General features: G+C 43.3%; 1 protein-coding gene across 1 annotated transcript in view; it reads left to right on the top strand.

Moving 5' to 3' along the window:
• The window catches only part of SMYD2 (SET and MYND domain containing 2), a 51,059-nt gene that overhangs the window by 14,536 nt on the left and 23,764 nt on the right, over positions 1–12,759 (top strand). Inside the window, exon 3 of the mRNA XM_056853075.1 lies at positions 12,377–12,487. Coding sequence (XP_056709053.1) covers positions 12,377–12,487 — 111 coding nt within the window. The remainder of the gene's footprint in view (positions 1–12,376; positions 12,488–12,759) is intronic.

The following is a 12,759-nucleotide window of genomic DNA, read 5'->3' as shown; positions in this document are numbered from 1 at the left end:
ATAACGCGCCCCACCTGATATGATGACTTCTTTGCAACCTTCCCATTTCTAGACTTGAACTATAGTTAGGGTTGCCAGATGGTTTCTACAGAAATACTGGGCACACTTGATAAAAATTTATTGACGCCTCCCCCCCCCCAAACAGTATGGAAGTTCAATAACAACATTTTACATTATATCTTCTTTTTTTTTTTTTTTTTTTGTTAACCAATTACGGATCATAACCAACCATTTCAATTTAGGTATATAAAACACTACCGATGCGCACCAGTAATTACAAATAAACCAATACAAATAAAAATATTGTAAGCTGCCTTCAGTTCCGCAAGGGAGAAAAGCAGCTAATGAGTGTTTTACATAAAACAAATGGAACTGATCCTAATTTTTACCATACCTGGACTTTTTACTAGTCCAGAATATAACAAATTAGTTCAGTGAGATAAGTTGAGTGGAAATCATCAGGTATATCTTTCAAGATTCAGTGAGACAAGACTATAAATATACTTTGCATTGATCCAGATTTTCAACAATTTCGTATTTCTAACCAAGATAATTTCTAGATGCCGCAGCAGCAGTGCTTCTCTCCCCCCCCCCCCCCCGCTTTCTCTTTGGCTAGAAGTCTACAAGGATTGCAACCCCCCCCCCCACACACACACACACACTGCTTAATGACTAAGCACCTTTTCTGATTTATCCTCTTTCCTCCTCCTGGAAAAGATGCAGAGCAGACGTGTAAAAAGGAGGAAAAAAACAGAGGAAAAACAAAAACAAAAATTTTTTTTTTGCAACAAGCAGAACAAAAACCCCAACCCACTATCCGTTGCTCTTTCATCAGCTTTTCTTTTAATATTTGGACCAGTAAACTCTGGGGTTCCATTTTGGTCACCACAGCCCTCACTTTTCCCATTTATTCAATTCAGTCAAAACAAGGTATTCACGGTAGCCAACCCAGCAACCACCAAAATCTGAGATTCCTGGCTGTTTGGTCCTCTACTTGCAAAATTTGTAATGACACACCCTCAAGATTCAAAACAACTCCTTTCCCACACCCACCTTTCAGTTGCAAGACCCTTCAAATATGTAAAACCAACCCTTTGGCCAAGCAGAAAGTTCCACTAATGGACTCACCTTCAAGGTTTTTTTTTGTTTTTTTTTAAAGCACTGAATTTGAAATGAAATATGGCCATCTTCTTTTCTGGCCTAAAAAACATACTCTCTATTGCTAAAAAAATAAACACACACCCAGTGAAAAGGCAGTTGAGTAGTGATTCTTTAACATGTCAAAAGCCCCTCACAGGATGATTCTTTTGCACAGTTAAAATATTTGAAGTCTCAGCTTCAAATATTAAATAAATCATCATCTTTAATCATCATCAACCTTTATTGTATTAAAATAAAAGAACTTTGACACAAGTCGGCCTGACATTATTGCTGCACCCCTGGTGCTCACTCACTTGTGAATTCAGTGGGGCATACATAGGTGAACATGCATAGTAGGTTGGTTCTTGTAGGTAATCCGGGCTGTGTGACCATGGTCTTGGTATTTTCTTTCCTGACGTTTTGCCAGCAGCTGTGGCAGGCATCTTCAGAGGAGTAACACTGAAGGACAGTGTCTCGACACTGTCCTTCAGTGTTACTCCTCTGAAGATGCCTGCCACAGATGCTGGAAAGAAAATACCAAGACCACGGTCACACAGCCCGGATAACCTACAAGAACCAATGAACTCTGACCGTGAAAGCCTTCGACAATATTCTTAGTAGGGTTTATAATGCACTAGACACAGGGTAATTTCCATCTGTGCCTGCTCACTTTGACCCAGTCTTCTGGCTATTCCTGCACTTACCTGAATTCTGTTCCCCAAACACTCTTTAGAAATACTCCAGTTTGGTCCCGGTTATCTCTGTGATCAGATAGTCTACCACCTATCAAAATCTTGTTTCAGTGGCCTAGTTTTTGTGCAGATCTTGCTCCCCTTGTCAAAATTTACTCCTCTTTCCCATTCCCTCGGAGGCAGGAGCTTACCTATGCAAGTGCAATGCTTTTGTCTTGTAACTGCTACTTACCACCACGTCTTTCAAGGAACTGTCTTCAACCATGCTGCGTTTGTACTCACACTTCTTTGGGGAGCAAGTCCCATTGATCTTCCTTGTGACTAAAGTGGATTGGGCTGCACTTGCTTTTCTCCCCCCTCTCCATTTAAACCTTATGCGCCCTTCCCCTTTCCTAAATATATGTGATGTCACTTGATGCATGGAGGCACTGTTATCACTGTGGTATGCAGATCTCTGCACCTCCAACACTAAAAAGATGCTCCCAGTCCCTTGGATTATACTTCTTTCTCTCTTTCCCCTTCTCCTTGAAATCAGTGCTCCCATCCCATCCCCTTTCCCTTCACACTCAGGACTGATAAGTTTGCTTCCACTTAATGGCCACACTTCCACTTAACACTACCATTATTCCCAGCCAGACTCAACACAATCTCAACCCAACATGTCTCATTGGACAGCTGCAGGTAGGGGAGGGGCAGGGCCGAAGGCTGCAGAGGCAAAGGCGATAAATCAGGACTCTGCGCATGGCTGATGACACTTGACTGGAGTGGCAGTTGGGCGGGGGATGGAGGGAAAGTGTGGACTATGCCCCCAGGATGGCATCCTGGGTCTTTAAGAGGCCCAAAGGCGCCTCTGCGTAAAGGGAAGAAAGAGGTGTGGGGCGTTAAAGGTCGCGGAGGAGGAGAATGAAGAATCTGAGTTAGATGTGTGGAGGAGCATATGGTTAGATAAGAGAGATGGATGGTCTGTTGGCTTGCCGAACCCAAACAGTGTGAAGCAGCCCCAATGGCAGCTACAGAACAGCTACAACAGCAACCCTGAAAATAACAAGCGTTTAAATGTGTGGTATTTTCTTTCTCTCTTTTTTCTCAAACAGCCAGTGAAAATACTGGACTATCCAGGTCAGTACTGGACACCTGGTATCCCTAATCATGGTTATCTTAGCTAGCAATGCGTGTACCCCCTTAATAGGAGAATTTTGCAAATGGTAGCTCGTTCATGTTTTTCCACCTTTCAAAATTACTTCACAAGGGTTGTTATGCTGCAGTTGTATTCAGATGCTATGTATGGCTTTTAAAAATTTGACTTGGAATTTATTACTGTTCTTATTAAACAGCATTAGATCTACCTCCACACACCTTTGTTTCCTGCTTCAAATACTGGTTGTTAACAGCTTTGTAAAGGGTTTCAAGAGGCAGCATTTTGTAAGTGTGGCTCTGATGAACCCTATATCAGGTACGCAGGTGGCGGCCGCCGCTCTAAAATACACCTATTCAATCATTAATGAATAATTATATTGCCTCTAACCCTGTACTTCTGTTTCCCCCCTTTCAAGTGTTTGAAATAGCTTTGAAAAGGGGAAAACTGGAGGTATTTGCCATTTCCAACCGTTTTGTGCTAGTGATAATATACCTGTTGCTTTAACTCCTTCAAGAGGCCATCCTGACAAACAATATGACTGGAATTAATCCCCCCCAACCCAAATCAATAGCAACATTCAGAAGAGATAAACAGAAACAGTCAATGAATTTACTTCCTAGCGTTGTCATTCTAGTACAGTGATGGCGAACCTTTTAGAGACCGAGTGCCCAAACTGCAACCCAAAACCCACTTATTTATCGCAAAGTGCCAACACGGCAATTTAACCTGAATACTGGGGTTTTAGTTTAGAAAAAACAACTCATACGTTAACATCTTTTGCCTTAAAAGAAAAAACACAATAACAGAGCTTTCAATGATACAAACAACTTTTTATTGAAAGGCATGCTTTTGAACAATTACTGTGATTTTTGCTGTTGTGTGCATGCTGATAATTTGTCTACCCTTGGCTCATACTTTGTAAGTTTGAGAGCAACACATGCAGCATTCAGGTCATCTGTTAGTCTGTTTCTGGTGTCAGATTTGATATAATTCAAAGCTGAAAACAGCTGCTCACAAGCATAAGATGATCCAAACAAAGTAAGGAAAGCAATCCCAAGTGCTTTCATTGACTTAAAATTATTTGGCAGAGAATTCCACACTTTAAGGATTTCATTTTCAGAACTAACTGTGCTATCCTTTGTCATCCATAAAATTAAATCATGACAATGACTGACAAACACTGTACATTTTCCCCATCTGCATTCTCAAAACTCTGCAGGGGGGCTTATTGTTGAGTTGTGCATCTGAGTGGCAAATCCAAGGCAAAACCTCAGTGGCCAATAACCCCCCATGCAGAGTTTTGAGAATCTGGATGGGGAAAATGTGCATCTGAGTGGCAAATCCAAGGCAAAACCTCCTATTCACAAATGGCCAATAACCCCCCAAAACCCGGCAGCGCTGTGAGGGGAGGGAAAGGGGGGGAGGAGGAGGGCGCTTTACCTCACACACTGTCCTGCGACCGGTCCTTCCTGGGGCAGCGCAGGCTTTTCCTTGGTCCCACCTCTCACCTGGAAACCGGGAGAAACAGGAGGCTGCCGCAACGACCTGCAAGGAGGGAACGGGGGCGGGGTCCGGCCGAGAAACCGGCCGGATGATCCAGACGGCGGGGCGGCCAGGAGGGCGGTGGCGAAGGAAAAGGGCGCTGCCGTAAGCCCACGGGAGCCGGGTCGGCGCGCCTCCTCCTCGGGACCCTCCTCTTCCCTCTGCAGGCTGGCGACCGGACCTGGGATCGGGCGCAGGTCCCGGGGAGACGCACCGCGCAGGGCCCAACAGCCCCCAAGAACGCAGCGGACCGCTGCAGGGGCTGGCGCCAGGAACCACGTGCCAAGGGGGAGGGGAGGCGGAGACATGCGCCGCCAGCTTCTGAGCGGCCAGCTGGGCGTCGGACGAGCGCGGGTGGGTGGGGCGGAAGGCAAAGGGTCGGACTTCTGCCCCGCCCGCACTCGTCCAATGCCCAGCTGGCCGGCGGGCCGCTCAGACGCTGGCGGCACATGTCTCCGCCTCCCCCTCGCTCGTCCTCCTGTCTCCCGGCTGTTTGTGGGGAGGTCCCTCGCTGTGCTCCTCTCTCGTGCTGGCCACAGCTCAGCTGAGAGAGAGGGAGAGAGCTGCGTGCCGGGAGAGAGGGCTACGCGTGCCGGAGTCGACACACGTGCCGTAGGTTCGCCAACACGGTTCTAGTAGTATTCTTCTTATCTATGTGGCAGTTTTGAGCAAGTAAAAAGCCCACATTATATGCCTTCTGATAAAAGTTCTACTGGGTATTTTGAAGGAGTTTAATATTGCTGGGGCATTGTACAGGGGTTCAAGGATAGGCCCTGCCCCATGTTCATAGTTCTAAGAGTAATACATGTACAAATGTGAATTGTAGGCTGTAATTCTAGGGACTAGGGTTACCATACTACTGCCAGGGGTGAGGGATTCCCCGCTTTGGACCCCCTTCCCCCGTACTGTTCAGCTGGCTAGCAGGGGTCTTACCAGTGGCAAAATGAGCCCTAGCCCCAGGTCGTTGATGCATTGATGCCACTTCTGGTGCTCACCGGAAGTGATGTTATCACATTGCCAACGACGTGGGGATGCTCTGGAATTTGGGCAACAACTCTATGGTAAAAACAGCTTCTTCCATAGAGTTTTTGCCAAAATACCAGTGTCCCCTACGTCATGTTGATGTGATGTCACTTCTGGTAAGCGCTGGAAGTGACATTGATGTGTCACCGACAACGTTGGGGCTAAGTCTCAGCTACTAGTAAGCCCCCCTCTGCTGGTTGCCAGGGGGTACCTGACAACCCTACTAGGAACACTTTCCTAGAAGGAAGCTGCCTTGAATACCATGAGACTGACTTCTGAATAGACCTCTTGGGTCTGTTGTTCCCTCGTTCTTGTTGCTGAAGAAGCTTTCCTTCCCATTTTCAAACTTCTTCTAATTCCCATGTTTGCAGAAATATATTCGAAAAAGATCTTAGTAGTGTTAAATGTGCAGAAATAAGGAGGGAAATAATCAGAAGTCTAACCAGGCTGCAAACTTTGTTCAACAGAGTGGCTGGATCCACCCCAATAAATGCCCACTCCCAACACACTCTTCTAAAAAAATCTTTGTATAAATGCAAAGAATTGAGTCATAATTGAGAGCAACAGTCTCTGATGCACATTTATGTAGAATAACAGTTTGGCATGCCTTGACCTGGATGGCCCAGGCTAGCCCAATCTTGTCAGACCACAGAAGCTAAGCAGGGTCACTACACAGAGACAGGTGATGGCTACGACCTCTGAACCCCTACGGGGTCGTGTGCAACCTGATGGCAGTTTCCACCACCATAATTTTGCATCAGCCTAATGTGTGAACATGATGTGCAAATTATGTATTGACTTTTAAAATTAATTAATTTCATTTATATCCTGCCTTTCTCTTATATGGGGACACAAAGTGGCTTACATTGTTCTCCTCTCCTCCATTTCATCAACTCTCAACGACTCTGCGAGGTCAGTTAGTCTTAGAGGGTTTGACTGGCCCAAGGTCACACAGTGAACTTCCATGACAGATTCAAACCTGGGTCTCCCAGGTCCTACCTAGACCAACACTGTAAGCATTACAACCACACTAATGCAAATTGGAATCGTCCATGCTTGAATGTTTGTTTGCTTATGTTGATCCTTGACTTGCCAGAACTATGTAGCCTCAGTGGAAGAGGCTTCCTCAGGAGGTGGTAAGCTCTCCTTCCCTGGAGGTTTTTAAGAAGAGGTTGGATGGCCATCTGTCAGCAATGCTGATTCGGTGACCTTGGGCAGATGATGAGAGGGAGGGCACCTTGGCCATCTTTTGGTCACTGGGTGTGGTGGGGAGGTAGTTGTGAATTTCCTGCATTGTGCAGGAGTTGGACTTGATGACCCTGGTGGTCCCTTCCAACTCTTTGATTCCAGTCAAGGAACACTTATGAAGCCTTCTGTTGCAACCTCATTCTAAATATCAGCTATTGGGGACTTTGGTTTCTTTGTGTTTGTGTGTTAGAACCGCAGGGCTTCTAGCAAATCTGTAGCAAAGGAGAACCATTTAGAAGAGTTGAGGTAGACCAGTCTGGTTTTAAAAAAAGAAAGAAGCAAATGCCCTAGCAAACATTTCTAGAAGTTTCCTCATTCTGTCTTAAATCAGAGGGAAATATTGTCTGCACATCCCCCCCCACTTGAATCCGCAGTATCATTAATGCAGCACTAGGGAGTTGGCTAGAACAATACTGCCTGTTACCAATCAAACGGCTTGGAGAAAATGTGGGAAAGAATGTTAAACGCGATCCTGCTGTGATCACTAAAAAGGCCTCTGTCAGAGTATTTCCATGCCAGGTATTGCTCAGATGCTGCTCCCCTATTCCTGCAATGTTCCTGGCTTTTATCTTGTTTTGCAAAATTCAGCCATATCTTGTCCCTTTAACCACCTTACTAGTTCACATAACTCAGTTGGATTCCGCCTGAGGAAAAATTTTAATTAACGATGCGGAATGTTGGAAGGACATATTGGCATTATCTGTTTTGCATCTCACTGATTTTTTTAAAGTGATATGAACCTATGTATACCTGTAAAATTTTTAGAATGGCATTTGTTTAACTCCTACATTTTTATAGAGCTTTTTACAAAGTGAGTGAAGAATCGTAGCGATTACTTAGTGGCACATTCTTGTCACAGTTCTTTCTCTGTCATTCTTCTGTGACAGCTTACTGTGATCGTGAAACATTTTCATTCATTGGAAATTTGCTTTGGGAAACCAGTAGATTTTCAACGTTACTGAATTTCTTTGGATTGCTTAATTGGCAAGTGTATGTGGGGATTGCTGTGAAATGTCTTCCAGAGAATCAGGTTTTTGCTAAGTTCGGTACTGCGTACCTTGCTTTGTAATTTGTGATTTTTCCATACAAAACGTGGAGACTGTCATTATATATTTTGACCCCACTTGTCCCTTTCTCTGCTTGGATCATCTGCCTACTTACATAGAAGTAAAGGCTCTGCTCTCTTCTTTTGTTGTTACTGCTGCATTATCTGGTACTATTCAGGACCCTCTAGAAAGTATTGGTATACAATAGCAGTTTTGTGAAGCTTCTCAAGTGAAACTAAATAAATATATCTAATGATTGTATGGCTGGAGAAATTGGTGGAGGAGGTGGGGGGGTGGAGGTGAAGATAGCATTAAGCATACTAACTCTTATTGAAATGAGCAAAGGTTAACTAGAAACATCGACTATGACACTCTAGTACATTTAAATGCTTGGTCAACCTGAAACAGCTGCGGTGTTCTATTTCATTTCAGTACTGTTGACTGTTAAGTCTTGTCAATGCTTGTTTGGAAGTGCCACTCTTACACGTGTACACTTACTGCTGCTTTGTGGGGAGATAAATCCAAACATGGATTTTAATTAGTAACACTAAATTTTAATTTCTCTTAATTCACCCATTCCTGATTTAACTGGAAAAAGGCTCACAATGGCATGCTTGATTTCTCTAAAGTTATTTATCAATTTAATGTTTAATGCAAGTGAAACTAAAAGGCAACAGATCTCACACCTTGTGAGTTTGAATTTTATGTTTACTTTTCACTTAATACTGCGGGGAGCTGGGAATTTACCGTTACCTCAAGTGATCCCCCTCTTTCCAAATATGTGTGTTCATAAAAGTAATGTCATTGGCACTTTTTCACATTGTTTGAAGCCACTATCATTCTATAGACCTTACATTTGACAGCTTAAGGTGATACTATGAGCCCATTCCTGAAAGGGGGGGTGGATCCGTGGCAGCTGGGAGTGGCGGAGCTGTGCCGCCTCCTCAGAGGCTTCCTGGCTGCTGCGGAGACAAAAAAAACAGTTCAAAAAATAAAAAAGAGGGAAATGCCCCATAGCACAAAGCGAGGCTGTGCCACCAGAACCGGTGGCGCAGCCCCACCATAGCTCGATGGGGTGTTCCTGAATGGGGTTAGGAAGCTGCCCAAAGGCAGCTCCACCTCCCGGAATGCCCTCTCCCCATGCTGGCACTGGCTTTCCGTTCCAGGAAATGCTGGCTGGCGTGGCTGTGCTGGCGGCAGGGGCTGGCGGCTCCCATAGGCTGGTGTGTTTGCCCCTGCACTGACGTAGATGCCACCTTATTCCGTGGTAAGGTGGCACCTACGCCGGCGCAGGGTCACGCCGGCTCCTAAGGAGCTTCCCCTGCCTTCATTAATGGGCTGCCCGTCAATCTCCTGGGGAAGTTATTCTGCTGATCATCTTTTTGTGTGTGTTGGCACTGCAGTTATCCTCACAACCTTAAAACATGATGGTGCGATTTAGGAAATTAATTCCATGCTGTTCTTTCTCAACATAACTTTACATTGTGAAGCACCAGCTTTCCTGCCCAATTAAAGCTAATCTTTGCATCCTCTTAACCTAATTTTGTGCCTTTGCTGATTTTTTAAAAAGTAATTGATGCTTGAGAAATATTTTTTAGTAAATGTAGATTATTATGCTTAATATAAATGTAATTTTATACTTAGATTAAATGGTTTCTAAGTTAGTTGGATTCATTCAATCATAACAGGAGTCTGATTGTCTAGACTCACAGTGACCACCACAGATAATTTTGGGGACAGGAGGAATGCTTTCTTATGAGAGAAACTTTTTCTCCTTGACAAATGTCAGCTTGTACCAATCCAGTAGACTCTGCTACAGATGGCAATATGGCTTCATTTCTTAACTGTGATTAATTTCACCAATTCAGTGGTAATTCATATTTCCATGAGGGGAGCAAGTGGCACCTATCACAGAACTCCCCGGATCATCTCTCCTGAGTCAATGGAAAATGAAGACTGTGCAAGCAACCTTCTGCTACACATTCTGTGCTACATTGATGGCAAAGGCCAAGTATAGGAGTAGGATTTCTGAAAGAGCCTTCAGCACAATGGAACTGGCATGGGTAGTAAAATCCATGTGTCCTTGTCTTCTATATCTAGGGAATGTACTGGAGCTCAGGATCAGGATCACTCTGAGGTCATTGTTGATGCTGCTGAACATAGTTTGTTTTTGTGACCCAACCCTGAAGATGCATACATTCCCAACAAACAAATGATTAGAGTAGGATATGCCAATTGTTGTGTAAATGCAATATCCCGAGTCATGATGCTGCAGAAGCATTACGAGAAAGTTACTTTATGTTGCAAGCACATAATGTTAGCATACATGTGTGGGATCAGGATGCTAGTTTGGTTCTGGTTTTGATATTGTTTATTATGTTGAAGTCTGGGAGAAATATTTTGTAAAAGGCTTGATCTGGAGCCTTGTCACATACAGTTATTCAACCAGCTTAACCATTATGGCCTAGCCCTAGCTAGAGATGGACATATTTAAATATCATTTTATTTCAAAAGAACAGGCACATATGACAAAGGATTAAGATGTAACTCTGGAAACATTTTGGGAGAGCATTTAGGATTTTTTTTAGGAATTTCTGACCATTAGGATTAGCTTTGCGCTTAAAAAAATTCTAAAATCCTAATTACATGAAATCATAATACAATATTACAATGCAACTTTTACAACAATTAATAATTCCAATCAATCAGATGTCATATCGATAATACAGTGCTGATACTAGAGCTGCCTTGATTCTAGTGAGTCTTAGCGTGGATACCTCACCTACATTCACATAAGGTGTGATCTTATTTTGAACTTTATCATTCCAATATCAAATAAACACAGACCATTTCTCCACAAATTTGTCAGAGATGGCTAGGTCTTTAGATCTCCTATAATATGGTAATTTTATAATTGATAATACTTTACATGTTCTCAAACACCATTCCTTAGCACATTCAGCAAATCAGTTTTTTCCCATCTTACTGGTATACACATTTTAGCTGTTAAAAGTACTAGAACCATTTCCAAATCTATTTCTGCTACCATCTCTTCTAAATAACACAACAGTATTACTTTAGCCTGAACTGACCCTAGAAACTAAAATGACTAAACTGAGGCTAACGTACTTCTGTAACGTTATGAGAAGACAAGATTCACTGGAACTAATGCTAGGAAAAGTTGAAGGCAGCAGGAAAAGAGGAAGACCCAACATGAGATGGATTGACTCCATAAAGGAAGCCATGACCCTCCGTTTGCATGACCTAAGCAAGGCTGTTAATGAATAGGACGTTTTGGAGGACATTGATTCATAGGGCTGCCATGAGTTGGAAGTGACTTGACAGCACTTAACACACACACACACACACACACACACACAATTATTTGAATGGGAGACCTCCAGGGAATACCAGGAGTGTGACATGGAGGCAGGCAATGGCAAACCACCTCTGAATGTCTCTTGCCTTGAAAACCCTACGGGGACGCCATAAATCAGTTGTGACTTAATGGCAAAAAAAGGTAATGAATATCCCATCATATTATGGATTTCCTCAATAATTAGAACACAAAATGTCTGGATTAGTAAATGCCAGAAAATATGCATTGTCTTCTTTAAGTGCCCCACACCTCCCACATTTGCCTGAATGAGTGGAATATATCCTAGGTAGATGGTAAGATGTAAGATACCACAGGAACCATATTTTTATAAAGCTTTCTCTCACATTCATTGAAATCAATTTTGGCCATACTTTTTTCCATATCCAGTTGCACTCATCCTGCCTTATTTCTTGTCCCATATCCTTTTCTCATCTTTTCAAAAAACTGTTGACAAATCCATCCAGGTTGAGCAATACAGAACATATACCAGAGATTATTTTATGAGATGAGCCAGCCTTTATCGTTCTTTCAAAATCCATCATATTTTTCAAATTCCTTCTACCTTCTCAACAATGAAAAAGCTATATGGCAGAGTTGTACATTCAGAAAGAGCAATGTTCTTTTCCCTCCATTATCTCCACAATTGGATTGGCTCTGTCTTTTTGAGACCCTTGGACAACTTGTCCTAGCAGGATCTCTTACTTGTGCGGGCAAAAAGTGAAGGGACAGACTGTGAAAGATGGATTTGGGAGCAAAGGGAAGACTTTTTTGTAACATCACAAGGAAGTAATGGATAAACTCGCTTTGTACCGAGTCAGTCTCTGACACAGCATTGCCTCTTGCTGTCTGGAGACAGCTGGGGCTTATGTGAAGTGATGGTCAATATGGCAGCACTAGCTCTTGGTCTGTGGTCATTAAACTGGTTAGAGCCCTGGCAGCTGCTCAAACCCTCCAGCCTTTGGTGGTTCCTAACTATCACGTGATCTCTTAAATGTGATAATATCAAAAGCAAACTCAGGTTTGTCCCGTCTTCAGTTTTCGCAAGTGTCATTTTATTTTTTCTAAAGGAAACATGTTTTATTTGACCTCCAGATGCTGGCAGGGCATATAAAACATCCTCTTCTCATTTACAAAGTGCAACTGCACGGGTTTTTGTCCCCCCTTTCAGAAACAGGACTGGCCAATGCACAAGCTGGAGTGCTCCGCCATGTGTGCGTTTGGGCAGAACTGGAATCCCTCGGAGACCGTGAGACTCACTGCGAGGATTCTTGCCAAACAGGTGAGCAAACCCAAGGCTTCAAAAAGAATGCTGGCTTTTGTTTTGAGAGATGAACAGGAAAGGGCCAAGAAAGAAATCAACTGTTTCTGAAAAAATTCACATTATGTCCATTGGTTTATGTATATTGGCAGCTGCTCTGAGAATTCATAACTTAGCCTACGTTCTGCTGCATGTCAGTGCCATCTCCCCTTGCTTTCCATTAAAATCTTCTGTCAAATTTTATTTCTTGTAAACTCTTTGGAAAGTGGAAATTTTTCTGAACCACCATAATC

Source organism: Euleptes europaea, chromosome 7 (genome assembly GCF_029931775.1).
Source record: "Euleptes europaea isolate rEulEur1 chromosome 7, rEulEur1.hap1, whole genome shotgun sequence".
NCBI classification, from domain to species: Eukaryota; Metazoa; Chordata; class Lepidosauria; order Squamata; family Sphaerodactylidae; genus Euleptes; species Euleptes europaea.
The sequence above is the reverse complement of the archived record's forward strand: the minus strand, read 5'-3'. Positions and strand labels throughout refer to the sequence as shown.